This window comes from Camelus bactrianus, chromosome 31, assembly GCF_048773025.1.
Source record: "Camelus bactrianus isolate YW-2024 breed Bactrian camel chromosome 31, ASM4877302v1, whole genome shotgun sequence".
In the NCBI taxonomy this organism is placed as follows: domain Eukaryota; kingdom Metazoa; phylum Chordata; class Mammalia; order Artiodactyla; family Camelidae; genus Camelus; species Camelus bactrianus.
Window position 1 is genome coordinate 23343428 of NC_133569.1, and position 18601 is coordinate 23362028.

General features: G+C 41.1%; 1 protein-coding gene and 1 non-coding gene across 3 annotated transcripts in view; both read right to left on the bottom strand.

Annotated features, from left to right (window-relative positions):
* Positions 1–323: 323 nt before the first annotated feature.
* Positions 324–18601, bottom strand: part of LOC105065449 (contactin-associated protein-like 3) — a 148689-nt gene continuing 130411 nt past the window's right edge. For both annotated transcript variants that reach the window (XM_074355565.1, XM_074355566.1), the window contains 7 exons: positions 17734–17973; positions 16181–16411; positions 14671–14804; positions 13736–13823; positions 7615–7845; positions 7335–7406; positions 324–3636 (listed from right to left, as the gene is read on the bottom strand). In XM_074355565.1, coding sequence (XP_074211666.1) covers positions 3443–3636; positions 7335–7406; positions 7615–7845; positions 13736–13823; positions 14671–14804; positions 16181–16411; positions 17734–17973 — 1190 coding nt within the window. In that variant the 3' untranslated portion in view covers positions 324–3442. The remainder of the gene's footprint in view (positions 3637–7334; positions 7407–7614; positions 7846–13735; positions 13824–14670; positions 14805–16180; positions 16412–17733; positions 17974–18601) is intronic.
* On the bottom strand, positions 15820–15892 carry TRNAG-ACC (transfer RNA glycine (anticodon ACC)). The gene has a single exon. It is a non-coding gene; the product is annotated as a tRNA-Gly (tRNA).

The window sequence follows — 18601 nt, forward strand, 5'->3', positions numbered from 1 at the left end:
AGTATATTTAATCAGTGCTTTAGAAACCCAACTCTCTGAGGAAAGTCATGTTTAACCAGGTTTGAGTATATAGTAAATATTTAACAAATAACGTGCTGATTGTTAAGTTATTGTTCTCTGGCAAAGCTTAAAAAAATACTTACATATATAGGTATTTTTAACTTGTAGTAATCAGTAAATATCCATTACTTTGTGTTTCATTTTTTCGTGTGATGATTTAAATACCATCATGAATAATATTCACAGGTCTTAGTGCTCCCTGTATTTTACTGCAGAGATAAAGTAATACACAGAGCATCACAGAATGCATACTTTTGCACAGGTTTTAATATTTTAGGGGAAAAACAATATAATTCCATAATTCAAATGTCATTCAACTTCTCTTAAAAATATTTTCCTAATTTAATTCAAAAATGTTATTTTATTCACAAATAAGCAGCAAACATTTACAAATCCATCAGGGGAAGTTGATAATGCATCACTGAAGTTTTGGTAAAAACACTTTAAAGTTTTCTCCTTAGAAAAGAGAGCAGGGGGGAGGGTACAGCTCAAGCAGGAGAGCGCATGCTTAGCATGCACAAGGTCCTGGGTTCAATCTCCAGTACCTCCTCTTAAAAAAAAAAAAAAAAAAGAATAAATCTAATTACCTCCCCCTACACACACCAAAAACAAACAGGAAAAAAAAAACTCAAATAAAATAAAATGCTGGCAAAAAAAAAAAAAAAAACAAAGGGCAGAGTGCAGTGGATTTCACTTTCTATAAATCTGTAAAATTTTAGCTATCAAAGTGATGCATTCTTTTGGAACAGAAGATGACCACTGATTAACCTTGCAGTGATTTAATGATGTTTACATGCAGCTATGCGTTTAATGGAGCCTATCATTTTTGTGTTGAATCCTTCCCCAACTACATAGACCCTTGGGAAAAAAACTACATACACCATTGACAAGGACTGGCCCTTCACATATTGCTGTATTGAGATCCCAAACGTCTTTCATCATTCATTTAAAGAAACGTCAATGTGGATATAGTATTATGACAGATGGGCTTTAAAGTGGTCCCCGTGATTCCAGCCTGCTGACTCAAGTCATATAATCCTTCCCCCTCAGTATGGGTGGGACCTGTGACGTGCTTCTGACCAACAGAATATGGCAAATGTGATGGGATGCCACCCCCGAGATCACATTCCATTCTGTAGACTCCCTACTGCTGGCAGACTTGCTCTGGAGCCTCCCTGTCCCTTGTTAGCCTTGAAGAACTAAGCTTCCATAAGCCCCCCAGCAGGAAGGACTGGAAGGCTGTTAGTGATCATGGGAGCAAGGAGGCAAAGCCGTCCCCGGCTGAGCTTCCAGATGAGAACACAGCCCGGGCAGACACCTGACTGCAGCCTTGCAGACGTCTCAGTGAACCCCTGCCCAGCTCCTGACCGCAGAAAGTGGGAGATAGTAAGTACTGGTTGTAGGAAGTCACTAAATTTGTGGTGGTCTGTTACACCTTGTCGAAAATTAACACAAAAGCGTTAGAAAAAAATTTTTGAGAAAAGGCAATATAGAGGACATCTTTTCTCATTCTTTAAAAAGAACACAGAAAAGTTGGTATACACTCAAAGGTCATAGCAAGGCTAAGCACATACAGTTCCAATTTTTTTTTTGGCTTAAAAAAATAAAGAAATGTATTCGTTTATACTTTAGGAGACCAGAAATCCAAAATCAAGGTGTCAACAGGATTGGTTCTTTCTGGAAGCTTTGAGGGGAGAATCTGTTCCATTATTTCCTCCTGGCTTCTGGCGGTGGCCAGCCGTCCTTGGTGTTCCTTGGCTTGGAGCTTAGCTGCCCCACTCCAGTCTCAGCCTCCACGGTCATGTGGCCTCCTTCCCTGTGGTCAGAGGAAGTACCTGGCAGGCACAGGGCAGGTGCGGTATGGAGAGGGCAGCCCATTTTTATTACAACCGGCTTTTCAGTGCAAATGGTGACTCCATGCAATTATCTAAAGACACTGCCACAAAAGTAGTTACTGGATCAACTCCCATAGTTAATAGGATTTTTTTTTTCACTCTCCTAGAATATACCCTACTTAAAATGAACTAGTTGATTTTGGGTGCTCTGTTGGAAACAGATCTCAAGATCCCAGAATCTTGACTGGAATGACAGATTTTGTTCAGATTATATAACCTGCATCTTCGTTTAGCATAAGTATTCTTCCACTGGTATTCCTAGTGGTAATTAGGTGAGAGGGTAACTCAGGGGATGTCTTGCCTAGATCGGCTCAAAATGTAGAAAGGGAAACGGAGAGATTTAGTTCAAAATGTCAAAAATATGAAAATGAATATATGTATGTATATGCAAGACTGGAACACTGTTGTACACCAGAAATCGACACATTGTAATTGACTCTATTTCAATTAAAGTTTTTTCTAAATTAAAAAAAAATGTGACTTTTTCCCTAATGAACAGACAATAACAGGAAATGAAAGCATTGTTACAACTTTCAGGAAAAAAAACCCCACAAGACTACAAAGAAAAGTCACCTTATATATAAAGGAAATAAATTTAGGATTACATTTCATTCAGATGTGGATGGAGGATATATTTCCAACATTAAATATGGAATTTATATATGGGCACAGATTTAGTTAGAAAATATTCATTTCTGTGAGATCATTAGGTGATCATTATTATAGTTTACAAAGAGTATCCTGACCAATTGCAAAGAACATAAACAAGCAAATTATCACAGACTGAAATCCTTTATGTTTCTCTACTTGCAAATTTTCTGTTTCATAGCTGGACTTAATGTAATTTCTTCATATCTGACATTCAACACTTGTTTCATCACTAAAATGTATCAAAACTGATTTAAAAGAGACATACAGTAAAAACAATCAGCCCCCAAAATGTTTCTTTTCTTTTCCTTTCTTTTCTTTTTTCAGGTTTGTAATGCATTTTTGGCCACCGGGCTCTGGTTCACAGGAATATGGAAATGCAGCTGAAGACCATTTGAGAAGCACTTCCTGGTTGACCAGTGTCAGCAGGTGATCAATTAAGGAAGGTTAGGTTTCCATGTAACACAAAACGTGAGAGGCCAACTTTGACTTTTATAAACTTCCGTGTTGGATTTTTAAGAGAGCAGGGCCACAGCTCAAATCCTTGTTCCCACTTAGAACCCAAAGTAATTATGCAAAATACATTTCAGTTTTAGAAGATCAGGTCAGAACAGCCAGAAACTGACAAGCGGTGATTAACAAGCACACTTAAGTCACTGCTAATAAACAGATCAAGAAGGAGCACTGAGCAGAGCCTCCAGGGACCACGTGTGAGCAAACTGACGGAGCTGCCCACCCAGCGCCCGCCCCAGGAGGACGAGAGGAGGGTTTCCTCCACCAGGAGCCCCTGGCTTAACAAGAAAGTCACATCATCATAGTAATAAGTAAGTCACGGCTGATCAGAAGAAATACTCTTTCTGGCTTTCGCTGGCTGCACTTTGCATGTTGAGCTCACTTTTCAGGGCAGTCTCAGCATTGTCCCCATTTTGGGGAATATTGGATTCGTTTTTTTGGTATAGCCACCTCTGTTGATAAACGCGGATAGTGATGGCAGTGATGCAGAGCAAGATAAATATCACAACGGCTATCACACCTAGAGAGAAAGGGAAATACAAAGTCAGATTATAAACTGTCAATGTCAGCGGAACTGGCATCTTCCCTCGCATTGTTTACCATCAGGAAACTTGAAACCAAGTGGGATGATTAACATTAAGCTTTCTTCTCAATCCGTGCAGAGTTTAGACCCCGCAGTTTTATGCCTTAATCCTAAAGACATATCATCGCTGGATTTCAGTTAATGCCTTCACGATTAAATGCGGAGACACCACAGGGCTTCTGGGGTCATGATCACACTCCATGCTAATGAGCAAGCAGGTTTTTATTATTTAAAAGTATAGAGTGTGTAGCCCCATTATAGAGTAATTAAATGCTTATGTGTAAGTATTTTAATAAAAATTTGATTTAATTTTAATGCTGATGTACTGTTGACCTACAGCAGTGTGACATGTATCTCATCTATCTCTATGAGACCAACAGAATCTTAAGTGATTGCTGCCTTTTGAGGGATCCATACCCCAGTGTGATCCCCTCGTGACCTGCTTCTAACCAATACGGTGTGACAAAGGTGATGACACGCGCCTGATTATTCATGCATGTTTAAGTAATTATGTTACGTTAAGACCGTAACAACTGTCTTGCTAGAATCTCTTTCTTCCTGCTGGCTGTGAGGTGCCAAGCAGTCATGCGGGGAAACCCCACCTGGCAGGGAACTGCAGGTGGCCCCGAGGTGCTAAAAACAGCCTCTAGCCAGGAGTCAGCTAAGATCCAGAAGCTCTCAGTCCTTCAGCCGTTAGACGCCGAACGCAGCCAACACCACGTAAGTGAGGAAGTGGCTTCTTTCCCCCAGCAGACCCTCCTCCAGGTGCAAGCCCAGCTCAAGAGCCCAGACAAGACACGTCGGTTTCAGCATTGTGAGACGCTCGGCAGAGGGCTTGGGTGAGATCTGCCTGAACTCCTGACCCACAGAAACCGAGGGGTAATAAATGTGGATTGTGTTAAATGGCTATGTACGTGGTCATTTGTCATGCGGTAGTAGATAACTAATATATCATATTATTAAAAATTGTAGAAATATTGATAAAGCTCAGCTATCTGGAAAGGAGATTATTTGACACTTCTAGCTGGAAATTTTCATGATTTCCATGCACCACAAGGGTTGAGACTGTTACGCCATAGAAATGCTTATTCAACCTATATCATATTATTGAAGAATGAATGTCCAACCTTTTCTGCAACAAACAGGTAAAGAAGCAGCATTCATTAGTTAGTGTACTTTGAAGACGATGGACACAGGCATTAATTAGTATCTGATGTTAACTGTTAGAAATCAAATGTTAGAAAACACACGTTACTGCTTAGTTATGTGACTCGAAATTTGTATTGCAAACGGAGTTCTTCTTTATATTCAGGACCAACATAAGCAAATGGAATGGAGACCAACAAACTCAAAGCTTGACTGGACGTAACGTGTCACGAAGATGCCTGAGCACATGCTATCAGGAGCCCAGACTTCTCCTTAGCTGGGAGGAGGGTGCACTTTTATTATTTTGTCAATATTCTTAAATATGCACAGGTAGAATATTCATTACTTTCAATACATCTTGCTTCTCACTTGGAAACAAGAGTTACTTTACTTATTTTTATGTTGTAGTTATAGGACTTTGCCTTAAGAGAGGCATCATATCCAATTTTAGTGCCAGGAGCTAGTAACTCTCAGTAACAGCGACCAGGCCAGTTGATTACACGGTGACTGTCACCATGGCACTGACCCACCCATGCAGCCAGAATTTTCTGTATGTGACTGATCATCTTTCACTCTAGGCCGTTTGTCCGTTTTGTGAGGTTTGGTGGGATCCTAGAATAACTTCTATTTTCACCCCCTCTCTGCAAGAGATTGAGATGATTTAAATTATGCATCTGATGCCTTCCATAACCTTCCTATCAGCAACTCCAAGGTACTATGTTTTTGACAAGGGCTCATGTCTGCCTGTGTCTCTGTCTGTCCACACATCTGTCTGTTTCTCCATCCATCCATCTGCCCGTCTACAATACGCATCCCTTGGCAAGAAACCCTTTGCGATCTCTGGTTTACCAGGCTTGAGTATTTCTTAGGTTAATTCCGCTTTCCTATAATGCTCCCTTTGTCCGCAAGAGGAGAAAGTAACAATGCAAAATGCAGAACATGGAGAAATCGACCTATTGGAATAAGTCTTTAAATAGATCCAATATTTTACAAGTGGGTGCAGTCTGTGATCAATTAGAAAAGTCTGATCACTCTCTCTGGAACAATACACTAGCACGCAGCAACCAGCCACCACACAGAAGGCAGGCAGGGACAATGGGATTGTAGGGCCCAGGAAACTGAGTCATTCTGTCTCTAAGCCCTTCTGTGTTCTCATTCTCCATCCCACGTGTCCAAGTAGGATTTCTTAGGGGAATGACACTGGAGCCACTTACTTTGTACATCTTCCCAATGATATTTAGCAAAAGCAATAAAACTCCAAAGACCACATCTTTGGTCCATCATCAGTCTGACTACTGTCTTTGCTCTCTGTAATAAAAGGGCACCCACTATGCTATTTTGCAAAATTTTGAACTTGGATTCGTACTTTGTAACTATTAATCACATTGAAGTTGATTTATTTTCACTTGGCTTTGGCATGATAGTGAAGTTTGCTCATTAAAAGCAAAGTAGCAAGATTTAGGATAAAGATTTAATTTAAATTCTAACACAAAAGTTACTCCTTTTAGATAAGCATTATAAATAACATTTATGGTTTTTATTTGCTCTTGGAGTTGTAAAGTGGAGGTCATATTCCTCACTCATTACAAAGATAAAAGTGGCTGAGACAGAAATGGAAATGTTGACATTTTTATACAGATTTGGTCAGCACTTTATAAGGTCTGACTACTTCCCTAATTGTCTGGAGAAAACTGGTGCCTGGATGCATGCAGGCAAAACGCTCAGATTTAATCTGAGCAGGTGCACAGTGGGCCTGAACAGCGGACACCCAGTCCTGTCACCCACCTCTAAGAGTAATTACCTCCCACCTCTAAGAGTAATTACCTCATTTTTGGGTAGCAAAGAACGGAGAGCACTTTACTTCTCATCAAGCAGAGTTTACAACTGACTCACATTTCAATAATCTAATTAAGCAAATTAAAATGATACGAAGGAGAACTGAAAATTAATTTTTTGAGTCGGACCTGGATAAATCTTGTTTCAGAGAATTTTTGGAAGGTATTTAATGTCCCATTATGTTTTCTTCTTTATATGTATGTACGGTTATATGGATGGATTTATTTAATGAATATATATATATATATGTATGTCAGGTGCTTCTCTCAATACGTTTTATTTTTCCTCTTATTTTTAAATGTTCTGGGCTAATGGACTGAGGTCCAGGGCTATTTTTGAATCGAAGAAGTAAAAGTAAGTCAACTTAAATATATAATCCTGAGAAACACTAATGGTTATTTTCAAATGAAAAGCGTCTTAATATGCTACGGTTTGGCAACCATCCTTTAAGAAGTGTTTCAGTGGAACCATCAGTTCCTTCTCCCAAGCACCTCCAAAGGAGCTGAATTCGGTAAAATTACACCAAGAACATGAGCAAATGTATGTGGCCTGCCATTGGCCTCACAATCAGCACGGATTCTCACAGATATTTGGGGGGGGGTTGCTAATAGGGCCAACGACGCCAAGGACGAGGTCACTCGCGGCCCCGTTACCTCCGATGACCGCGGAGTCACTCCGGTCCGCAGTCACTAAGGGCTCGCTCTCATCTGCTGGTCCCGAGCGACCTGCGGCAGAAACGGGGAGAGACAGAGGAGAGTGGGAAAGAGGGCTCCTGGGAAATCCACCGGCGTCTGAAAGACGAGCAGGCAGTGCGGTCGCAGAAATGAACTTGAAAGGAAGAACCGAGAAGCCGAAGACCAGGGAACGGGACGGTGCGCGCACGGAGGGCTTTCGGGGACCTCGGGGGCGGGGAGCGGGCGGGGGGCCACGCACCTGCGCCGCCCGCCAGAGGGCGGGTCGCCTCCCGCGCGGGGGCTCCGGGCCCCGCGCCCTCGGCGCAGTGCGACGCGGCGGCCACGCGTCCGCGGACGGTGACCCGGGCGGGGCCGCCGGGGCGCAGCGCCGCCTTCAGCGGGGCGGCGGGGCCGAAGCGCACGGCGGACAGGCAGCCGGTGAAGCCGCGCGCGCCGGCCCGCAGCGTGTCGGCGTCCGTGCCGGGGGACTCTGCGGGCAAAGAAGCGGGACACAGCGTTAGCGCTTGGGGGGCGACTAGCCGGCCACCCAGACATCCTGCATCTGCACACCAGGGATGAGCAGAACCTCCCTCCAACCCTTGGTCCTTTCTCCCTCAGGAGAGACAGCCAGAGCGGGTACCAGCGGCCTTAGCTGGTGCCCTGCAGATGCTCACTCTGCTTGGGAGCAAACTGGAGCTCCCCTGGGTGCAGCCGTGGGCTACAGACGAATGAAATCCTCTGCCGTGTGTGAATATATATTTTCAATTCCCTTGAGTACGTACCTAAGAGTGGAATTTCTGGGTCATTTGATAAACTACGTTTAACGTCGTATGGAACCGCCAAGCTGTTTCTCCACAGTGGCTGCTCCATTTTACATGCCCACCAGCCATGCACAAGGGGCCTGATTTGTCCACATCCTCAACACCTGTTACTCTCTGTTTTTGATCTTAGCCGTCCTGTTGGATGTAAAAATACCTTGTGGTTTTGATTTGCATTTCCTTGATGACTAGTGATTTTGAACATCTTTTCGTGTGTGTGTCATTTGTATATCTTCTTTGAGAAAAACGTCTACTCAGATCCTTCGGCCACTTTTAAGTTGGGTTAGCTGTCTTTTTACTGTTCAGTTATAGGAGTTCTTTATGTATCTGTATTAACGTCCCTTACCAGATACATGACCAGCAAATATTTTTTCTTTTGTTTTGTGACTTGTCTTTTCACTTCGTTGATAGTGTCTTTTGAATTACAAGTTTTTCATTTTGATGAGGTCCAATTTATCTATTTTTCTTTGTGATTTGTGCTTTTGAGAATCCATGCTCTAACCCAAAGCTTCTGAGGAACCTTCTCTAAGAAACCGCTGCCTAATCCAAGGTCGTAAAGACTTACAGTTATGTTTTGCTCTGAGAGTCTTATCACCTTAGCCCCCACATTTAGGTCTGTCATCCATTTTGAGTTAACTTTTTGTACGTGGTGTTAGCTAGGGGTCCAATCTGACTTTTTAAACTTGTAGATATCTGGTAGCGTCAGCACCATTTGTTGAAGAGAGATTCTTCTTTCTCCACTGAAGGGTCCCGGCACCAGACTTACAGTTTTCCTTCTAGACTTCCAATCCAGTCCACTGATCAGTGTGTCTACCTTTATGCCAGTACCACACAGTTTTGACTACTGTGGCTATGTACTAAATTTTGAAATCATGAAGGGTGAGACCTCCAACTGCATTCTTTCCAAGGTTGTTTTGGCTATCTGCAGCCCTTTGCATTTCCATATGAATGTTGGGATCAACTTGTCAATTTCTGCTAAAGAGACGGCCATCTGGATTTTGGGAGAAATTGTGTCTAATCTGTAGATCATCTTGGGGAGCAATGGCATCCTGCCAACACTGAGTCTTTCAATCCATGAACACAAATGTCTTCCCGTTTCTGGGAGTCTTCCATAAAGCCTTCCAACAATGTCTTGTGGTTTTCACCGTGCATGTCTTGCACTTCTTAAAGTTACTCCTAACTATTTGATTCTTTTTGATGCTACAATAAATAGAATTTAGATTTCATTCTTTATTTGGTTCTTGTATTGTGCATTGCTAGTATATAGGAATACAATAAAGTTTTGTGTACTGATCTCGAATCCTTGCCAAAACTGTCTATTAGCTCTAATAGCTTTTCTCATGGATTCCTTATGACTTCACGTCCTTTACAAATAAAGATAATTTTACTTCTTCCTTTTTAATCTGGATACTTTTTACTCTTTTCCGTGTCTAATAGCCTTGGTTCAGACCTGCACTACAGTCTTGAACAAAAGTGGTAAGAGAGGACATCTTCATCTCATTACTGATCTTAGGGGAGACTTCCATTATTTCACCACTAAACGTGATGTTAGCTGTGAGCTTTTTGTAGATGCCTCTTTTCACATGAGGAAGTTCCCTTTCATTCCTAATTTGTTCGATGTTTTTACTAAGAAAGTGTGTTGGATTTTTTCAAATGCTTTTCCTGTGTCTATTGAGATGATTATGTGTTTCTTTCGCCTTTATTCTGTTATTATCGTCTATTATATTGATCTTTATCTATTGAACGGACCTTAAATTCCTGGGATAAATCTTACTTGGTCATAGTGTATAATAATTTTATATGTAATTGGATTAGATACGCTAATGTTTTGTTGAAGATTTTCTGCATTTACATTCACATTCCTGAAATTGTGTAAACTCTGTGTCTTTCTATGTGCATTTCCTTCTAAATTCTTAAGCAGAGCATAGCAAAGACTGATATATGTTGCATAAGTCAATGGAGTTTTTTAATATCTAAATTCTAGTCTCTTCACACAGATCTCAGTAGAAAATTTCCATAAATTATTTATTACCCAATTCTCATACATGGAGTTCCATTTTTCAACATACAATTCTTCAGTGAATTTCCTTTCTCACACGGATAATTGACCTACTAAGGCTTATTCACATGACTCTACTGATCTGAACTATATTCACCCCATTGTATTCTCCCCCAGGAAGAGACAGAAAGACACGTCTTTAGTCTGCATACTTTAAAAACAGAATTTCGCTTTGTTTTGCTATTTTGGGTTTGTTATTTTGGTAGTTTTTTTAATGCACAAAAAACCCCAAATCAACAGAATACCAATTAGACAGAATTCTTTAGAGAAATAAAACCGCAAAGATGCTAAGGCAACTTTGGTTGTTGTATTTTAAAGCTCCCCGTACTTTGGGACTATAAGCTCTATCAGGATTGAGACTACATAGAAAATGAGAAATCTAAAGATTTACATTTAAAGTAGGATTATATTGAAATTAGTAACTGGGAAAACTTAACCTGATTGGTCATTGTGAATAATCAGATCACTGAAGGAAGGGAAGAACCATGTTCATTAGAAGACGATGCTGAACCATTTTTCCAAAGCACATTGGGGTAAATAATAACCATTAATTGGATTAGCCATGACCAGTATTATATTGTTTATATTGTGTATTATACCACGAGTGCTTTGAGGGCAGGTAGAGTAGTCATTTGCAAGGTCTGATGAAATATAAGTGCATATATTAGGGACCACTAAACATTTCTGAATGAATGGGTAACTCAATGAGTCAACATAGCTAACAAGAAATAAGCACTGGATAACTTGTTACAGTTCGGGACAACTTTCTTTGGAAAATTAATGGCTCTTTATTAGCCAAGCTTTTGGTCCATTTTACTATAAGTTAGCAAAGGGAAGTTCTGCTTATACCCTCCAAATCTGAACACAAAACTGTAGTCTTTTTAGCCTCAGTAACTGACCTAAATGTGGCAGCAGAATTAGAACAGAAGCCACCCGGAAGTAAAGTTCCCGAAACATGAAAAGTTTTATTAGTCTTTGATCAAGATACACCCCGCTAGGTACAGATGAAATGAATATTATTTTATTAGATTCAGTTGCTTCAGGTTATAAACGTCACTGCTGAATTTCAGCTTTAATTTTTATGGCCTGAGAGAGATGCTTTTGAATATATCATTCCTGAATAAAAATATTAACATCTTCAATTCCGTGCTATTGTTACCCTCTATATTGACTCATGGGAAAAGAAAAAATGTATATCATAAAATGTATTATTCTACTTTTTTATTAAAATGCTCCTTTTCATACAATGCAATTTAGTGATTAAATCAATTTCCGTCATCTGTTGCTGACTTCTTTATAGATCAGACATCTGAACCTAAGTTATCTTTAACAGTATCCCCTTGTCAATTTCACACTTACTGATGGCAACTTTCTATTTTGGATCACAGACATTTCTGAACATGTCTCGTCTCTTCTGTCAAAGACTGGAGTCCCTGAGGGCATGAAGTTGTGTGTGTCCTGTGTCTGTTTCGTTTATTGACCACATTTGTCCTCAAGGCTGGGGAAACAGTGCACACAGACATCTGGCAATGGACACGGGAAGAGATCTGGGGGCAGACAGAACCATCATGCCACTCACAGATCGCACCCACTCTGTAGAAGTATTGCTCTGCGGTTTGCAGACCCCTGGGACGATCAGTTATTCACTCTGCTCAAACCAAGGATCAGTCAGGCCAGAGAGTGGAGCTCAATATTAGATTAAAAGGGGAGGAAATTCCTCCATTTCGGTGCTAAAACCAATTATAATATCGCTCAGCTGACAGCCAAGGATAAGGTTCTGGCCCACTGTTTTCTAAAACTCAGAGTGGTCTCTGAACTTGTAGGAATTTCAAAGCCTCCATCTGAATGCATACCGTTAATTCTCACTGGCGAAAGCTGAAGGAGCAATTTATTTCTTTTCATTGTTTTTCCAATCCTTTTTGGTTTACTATATTGTGCCACTATTTTATTTGCGTGTTAACTGCTTGATCACTAGCCCACGTGTGGGGAAGGGGACTCGACCAACGAACCACACGAAAGGACTTTCAGCACACGCTGTCTCTCGGTCAGTACATCCTCAAGGCCAGGTTCTTCATCCACCTTTAAGGCATGATTACAGTGGAGGACCACCACCGCTTGGTTCTTCGCATTCCGCACTAAAACTACATTCTTACGCTCCTTACTTGGCTTAACCTGCCTCTTTGACAGCTGGGCTGTTTAACATTTAGGCTGCAGCATCGAAATATTATACTTCTGTTTTACTATTTATAAGAGTGCCCCAGGAGCAAACGAGGATTCCTAACATTTCCTTTGTCAGAAGAATAAGAAGTCATCATTTCATTGCCTGTCATCTCTATGAAAGACGTGATCGTTTGTTTTAACAAAGAAATATATATATATATGTGTGTATATATATATATATTCTACTTTATTTTATTTTCATTTCTTTGGGGTTTTTTGTGGGGGAGGTAATTGGGGCTTTATTTATTTATTCATATGGAGGTACTGGAGGTACCTCGTGGGTGCTAAGCACACACTCTACCCCTGAACTGTACCCTCCCCGTGATTGTTTTAATAGTTACTATGCTTCTCAACTGATTTTGAGCACCCATTCATGTGCCTTCTCTAACATTCTCAAGTTCATGATGCAATACAAACGTGGGGTAGAAGAAGCGACCAAAAGAATCAGTGTAGAAATGGTTGAACAGCTAATAAAGATGCCACCAGTTATTTCAGACAAAAAAGAGCCAGATGCGCACCAGAGCAGGAATGATAAACTTGCCACCAGAGGGTTCCCCCCAATAACATTTCATTTTTAATAAAAGAGTTTCTATATCCCTTTTGATATTTGCTTTTATTTCCATGTAATTCTTGGTGACAAGGGGGAAAAAGGCATAAAGAGTTTGCCATCTAGATAGTAAAGCCGGCTTTTCCTTTGGCATCTTTATGGAGAGTAACCGGCAGTCCTAAAGGATGTCTGTGGGATGCTTAGGTTGTGATTTTCCAAGAGGAGCCGGGAGCAACGGACACACGTCACTGCAGCCCCCGGGGAAGGCAGGTCCCGGGCCACAGCCCAAAGCGTATTCATTGGCGAAGAAAATCAAAAGCAGCTTTGTCTCTTCTTTTCCTACACATAAACCTAGATTTATCATTGAATGACTGCTGCATTTGACCCCTGATGCCTCTAGCATTGGTGAACTTGAGACCTGCTTTAATTTTGTCTTTCGTGAACTGTTAGGAAAATGCCAAGTTTCACTATGTTTGATGGCCGAGTCGGGTAAGTGTGGCGGTATTTCTCCTGGGTAACACCCTGGCTCGTTTCGCAGGCAGCACTGACTTGTGATTGTAATACGCACTCAGACAAGAGTACAAGCTTCTACCTTGACTGTCACTCACTGGAAAGGCACGCATATGTCAAGGAGCTTTTTTCAGCATGATGAATGCCTCCTGTGTTTGCAACCCACTACTTCGGATCCATGTCACGGGGCAGTGGGGGGGGGGGGGACACTTTTTCTTCCACTTACCTAAGATCGTCCCCAACACAAGGGACTTGACAGCATTGAATTCTGTCCCTGACGACAGGATGACTTGTCTCCTTGTATTCTGGTTAACCTGTTAAATGTTCCACAAGAAACAAAATGGCAAGCAATTTGGAAGATAAAGGGATGGGGACTCAAAGGAAGACCGAGAAAAATGATAAAATAAGTAAATAAATAAATAAGCCACACGTTCATGCTATCACAAAGGTTAAAGGGGAAGACTGTTTTATAAACAATTTTTATGATACCTCACATTCCACTCGACCCTTCACCTCTCCCTCTCCCTACACTTTCTTCATGATTTAAGTGTCTATAATTGGTCCAGTCCACAAAGAGAGGCAATAGCTATTTTGAACCTCCGAGCTTTTACTTATTTAGAAAGGAAATTTGTAACATGAGCAGAAAAATGTATTATTCATACAGATTCAATATAAAAGATTATTCTTCAAAACCCAGTGACAATGCGTAATTTCAAAACCCAGTGACAATGCATAATTTAAATACTCTGATGTTTTTCAAAATGCATTCCCACTTTAAGCAAGAGCTTGCTTTTCCCCTTGTGGTTAAACTTCGGTAACATTTGTTCTTTTGTAATTCAGTGGGGATAGGTCCCCACTAGAATATCGCCAGTAGTCACTGGGATAAACTAGACAATATTTCCAACCAAATAAAGGAAAAGCAGTAAGAACAGCATGGTCTTTTAAATGGTCAAATACTAATAACTTTGACAGTCTTTTTCTAAACAAACGTTGCTAAACAAAACACCTCGGCTACATCTTCTGTCCTAGCAAGACTTACAGAAGGACAGTGCTCAACGTGCATCTCTTTTGTTTGGATTTATCATTAACTTTTTGCTTTAGGTGGTACATTCTGAGCATCACAATTTTGACTCCTATTCCTGTTGTTAACGTACAACTTACCTCTACAGAGACCACTGCTGCTTCTCTGTTAATCTTCACCTCATGAAGCTGGCCATCAGCCAGGTTTTTAAAACCAAAGTTAAAAACATCAGGTTCCTGGTGTCTGTCTAGCTTATATCTGATCTGCAAACTTCCTAAAAAAGAGAAAAATGACATTTTTCCCTAAAATAGAATTTTATTATAAAAACTGCCAATGCAGGTTCTAAGGCACTTTTTTTTAATTTAATACAATTTGAATCTATGGAGCATTTACTGGAATGCACCCATAGTCACTTTTCCTGGACTGGTAATCATTTATGTGCTGTTCTGGGGCCAGGTTCAGAATCCAGTTCCACAATCTGGAAAGTCAAGACCATCATGGTCTTTTTCTGAGTGCTTCCATTTTCCTTAACCAGAGGAAAAAGTCTAAGTTATGCATATGAAAACGCGAAGCTATGCTCAACATTCATTATTCATGTGGTGTTCGTATTATTAAATGGTAAAACCTCAAGCAACGTTGCATTAACATTCAGCTTCTATAAGCATAACTTCTTTTAATATGACTCGTTTTAATGTATTTTAAGATACCGCTGGCATTCACAAATTAATGGGTTTTTTTTTTTTTGCACAACCAGAAATTTTTTCTAATGCTTCTGCCATAATCAAGGAGCCGAAAAAAGCAAGAAGTGAGTGATTTAGCACAATCTCCAAATCTTCTGACTCACATACTGTTCTCCTTCACAGATGGATTCTCTCTACCCAGTGACCACCTGTAAGGTACCCTGGTCCCACCTGTAAGGAATTCTAGCAGTCAGAGATTCTGGAAGGCGCCCCTCATTCTCAACATTAAAGCTTGGTTTGTTCTCTGATTGGGAAAGTCTTGGTTTTGTTCTCTTACGGGTGGCCGTGGGCGGGGCCACTGTCACCCCCCTTTCCTTTGTATGTGGTTATGACACGACTGACTTCTCAACCACTGATGCAGGTAAAGAACAAACATATTTATCTGATGCTCACGGAAATGGGCGTTTAGATGGTTTAATGTACATCTTTACTTCACTTCCAAGGAGGGAAGAACATTTCCCATGTATAAAGTGAAGTATCTTGTTTCAAAATGAAACATAACACTAATTTATTCACGTGCAGAAGGAGAGGCCCCCTTTTATTTTTAAATGGAGGCACTGGGTATCGAACCTAGGACCTCGTGCGTGGTAAGCATGCGCTCTACCACTGAGCTACCGCCTCCCCCCAGGAAGGACCTCTTAACAAGAACAAGCAGCACAACTGGACTTCAAACACATCAAACGATCAAACTTTGATGGCAGAAAGGCATCTTAAAGTAATCACTGAAATGTTAACCTCAGTGATAAAACAGTTGGGGTTATAATGAAAAATAAACCAACGCTAATAACACGAGAGCAGGCGGAGAATGCACTTGTGTTTCCTTGTTTACAGCTGAGCACTGAAAGGGCCCCCTCCTTATGGCCCTAATTTTCTAGGTCAGTTTTCTTGTTCTTACAGTGAAGACACTCACCGTTCGGGGCGAGGATAACGGACAGGTACTCCTCGTGGAAGGAGCTGACGTAGAGCAGTAAGCTGGGGGTCCCCGTGGTCCGGAAGCTCAGTGCGGCCATGTCTCTGGTCAGTGTCAGATCCTCACGCAGTAAAGATGCGAAGGAGCTGGAGTTCTTACTAAGGGTGTAATTGTAGTGCTCTTGAAAACTGTAGGTAACCGAGGAGCCGCTTTCAAAATAGGCAGACACCTCTGGAATGACAAGTGTTTTTTGTTGTATCAGCGAGATGTACGTTCAAGTGTCTTTTTTTTTTGCACATTTATGTATATTTAAAGAGTTTCTTTAATCTTTAAATATCTCCAGAGAGAAAATAATAATGGGGTATATGCTTTGCTGTTTTTTGTTTTTTTTTTAATTTAAAAACATTGCAGATGCATTTTTTAAAAAGTAAAAGCAGAAGAAAGGGAAAAATAAAAAAATAAAAACATGTAAGATTAAAAACAAGAAAGTATAAAGGCAGGCGGTCGGTTGGGAAGACAGAGCCGATAGGATGGCCTAATGGACTGGATTCCCGAAAGCATCTCCAGTTTTCATCCTGAGCATCTGAAATTGCGGGTCTGCCGTCCAGACCGATCGACAGGGGACGGCTGTGGGCCGAACAGGCTTTGGGGGTGATCAGGGCGAGTGTGCTCATTTTGAGATGTCTGCTGGACCTCTTGTAATAGAGAACAGATCTGACTCTGGGGGAATTGGATCTGTTCCTTCAGTTTTAACCACCTGCCCTGTTTTCTAGGCTCAGTCCTGCTCGCTCTGCACCTTTTGTAAAAACAATGTTGCCTTTAGCCTGAACTGTACAAGAGAGCCCATTCTCGGGGCTCTGACCTTTAAGGATGTCAGCACTTCTGCACTTCTGCAGAGATAACAAGTTGCAAAACAGAGAATAACCTTTGTTTTGTTGGAGGTTTACAGGGACACCATGGCCTGACCCACATGGATGGCTTCAAGAAAAAGAATTCCTGCAGCAAGAAGTTTGCAACAACCAACCACAGCCCCTCCTCTGGTTTTTTGTATAAAAGGAGCCTGTATGCTGACTTGAGGGGGATGGTTCTCCAAGACATTAGTCTGCCATCCTCTCTGTCTGCCGGCTTTCCGAATAAAGTGGCTTTTCCTTGCACCAAAAAAAAAAAAAAAAGTATAAATAAAAATCCTTCCATATTCCTGTAACCCAGAATTGAGTAACAATATTTTGTTATGGCCTCCAAAAGGCTTCATCTTTGATTTACATAAAATTAAAACGCCCAGGGTAAATGCATAGTTAAAAGGTACTGCTCTGCCCGAGGTGTTGCGGTGATGACTCTGAGAAATCCAGAGAGGATGAGATCAGATCTAACAGCAGCAGTCCTGGCTTCTCAAGAATACAATCATACCTCCTTCCAAGTGAAATGGAGGCTTTGGGGACAGAAACAATTCTATTTCAGCTAATTACAGAGCTGCCTTTACAGCCCAGAAATGGTCTTCATAGCGATCAAGGGCTCCACCTGTTCCCTGTAACCTGCTCCTTGGTGACACTCACCGTGCTCACAGAATGGCCCGTCGTACGCAGAGAAGGTGCAGTCGCAAGCGATCCCTCTGCGTTTTTCTCTGCACCTCCCTCCATTGCGACACAGGTGTCCGTAGCTGCTACAGTGTCCTGGACACCCTGGCTCCACTCCTGGTGTCATTGTGGCTCTCTCTTCCAGATCCAGGGCCAGCCCATTCAACCGCAGAGACCGGATGCATCCCAGGAAGCCTCTCTGCCTGCTGGCTGTTCCACCTGCGAGGGAAACACTGCTGCGTTCCTGGGTGGCCACCCCTGGGTTTCGTCTCCACCTCAAACTCAGACCACGTGGATAATGATCTGTTCAAAGTTTTATGAACAAATCTAATTCCAAAAACGCAGGCTGTGATCAAAGGTGAAGAATCATCAAATGGCATTGAATACACCACTCATGAAAATATTTTTAAAGTTGAACGTGGTAAATATTCTAAAAATACTTCCTCACATTATACTTAGACAGACTTACATTTTTACATTTGCTCCTTTCTTCAAGAGCAAAAGGAAGACCACCGATCCTTTTTAAGCTTTAAATTTATAAACGATGACATGCAAAATAAAGGTGACAGAGTGGACAATCTTTGCAATATAATATATATTACAAATGTGCAATATCTAAATTTGTATATTATTTAATATATAATATGCATTATAAATTTGAATATATATTTGTATAATATATGCATTATAAGTTTATATATGTATATATAATACTAATTCTCACTTAGAAAAGCTCTCAATAATAAAGCTATGAAAAGGAATTGAACAGAGGACGAAGAGAGAAGGAAGGTGGGATAAAACCAAAATTTAGGTCCTCAGGTGTTCCTTACTCCATCCTGGTCTGAGG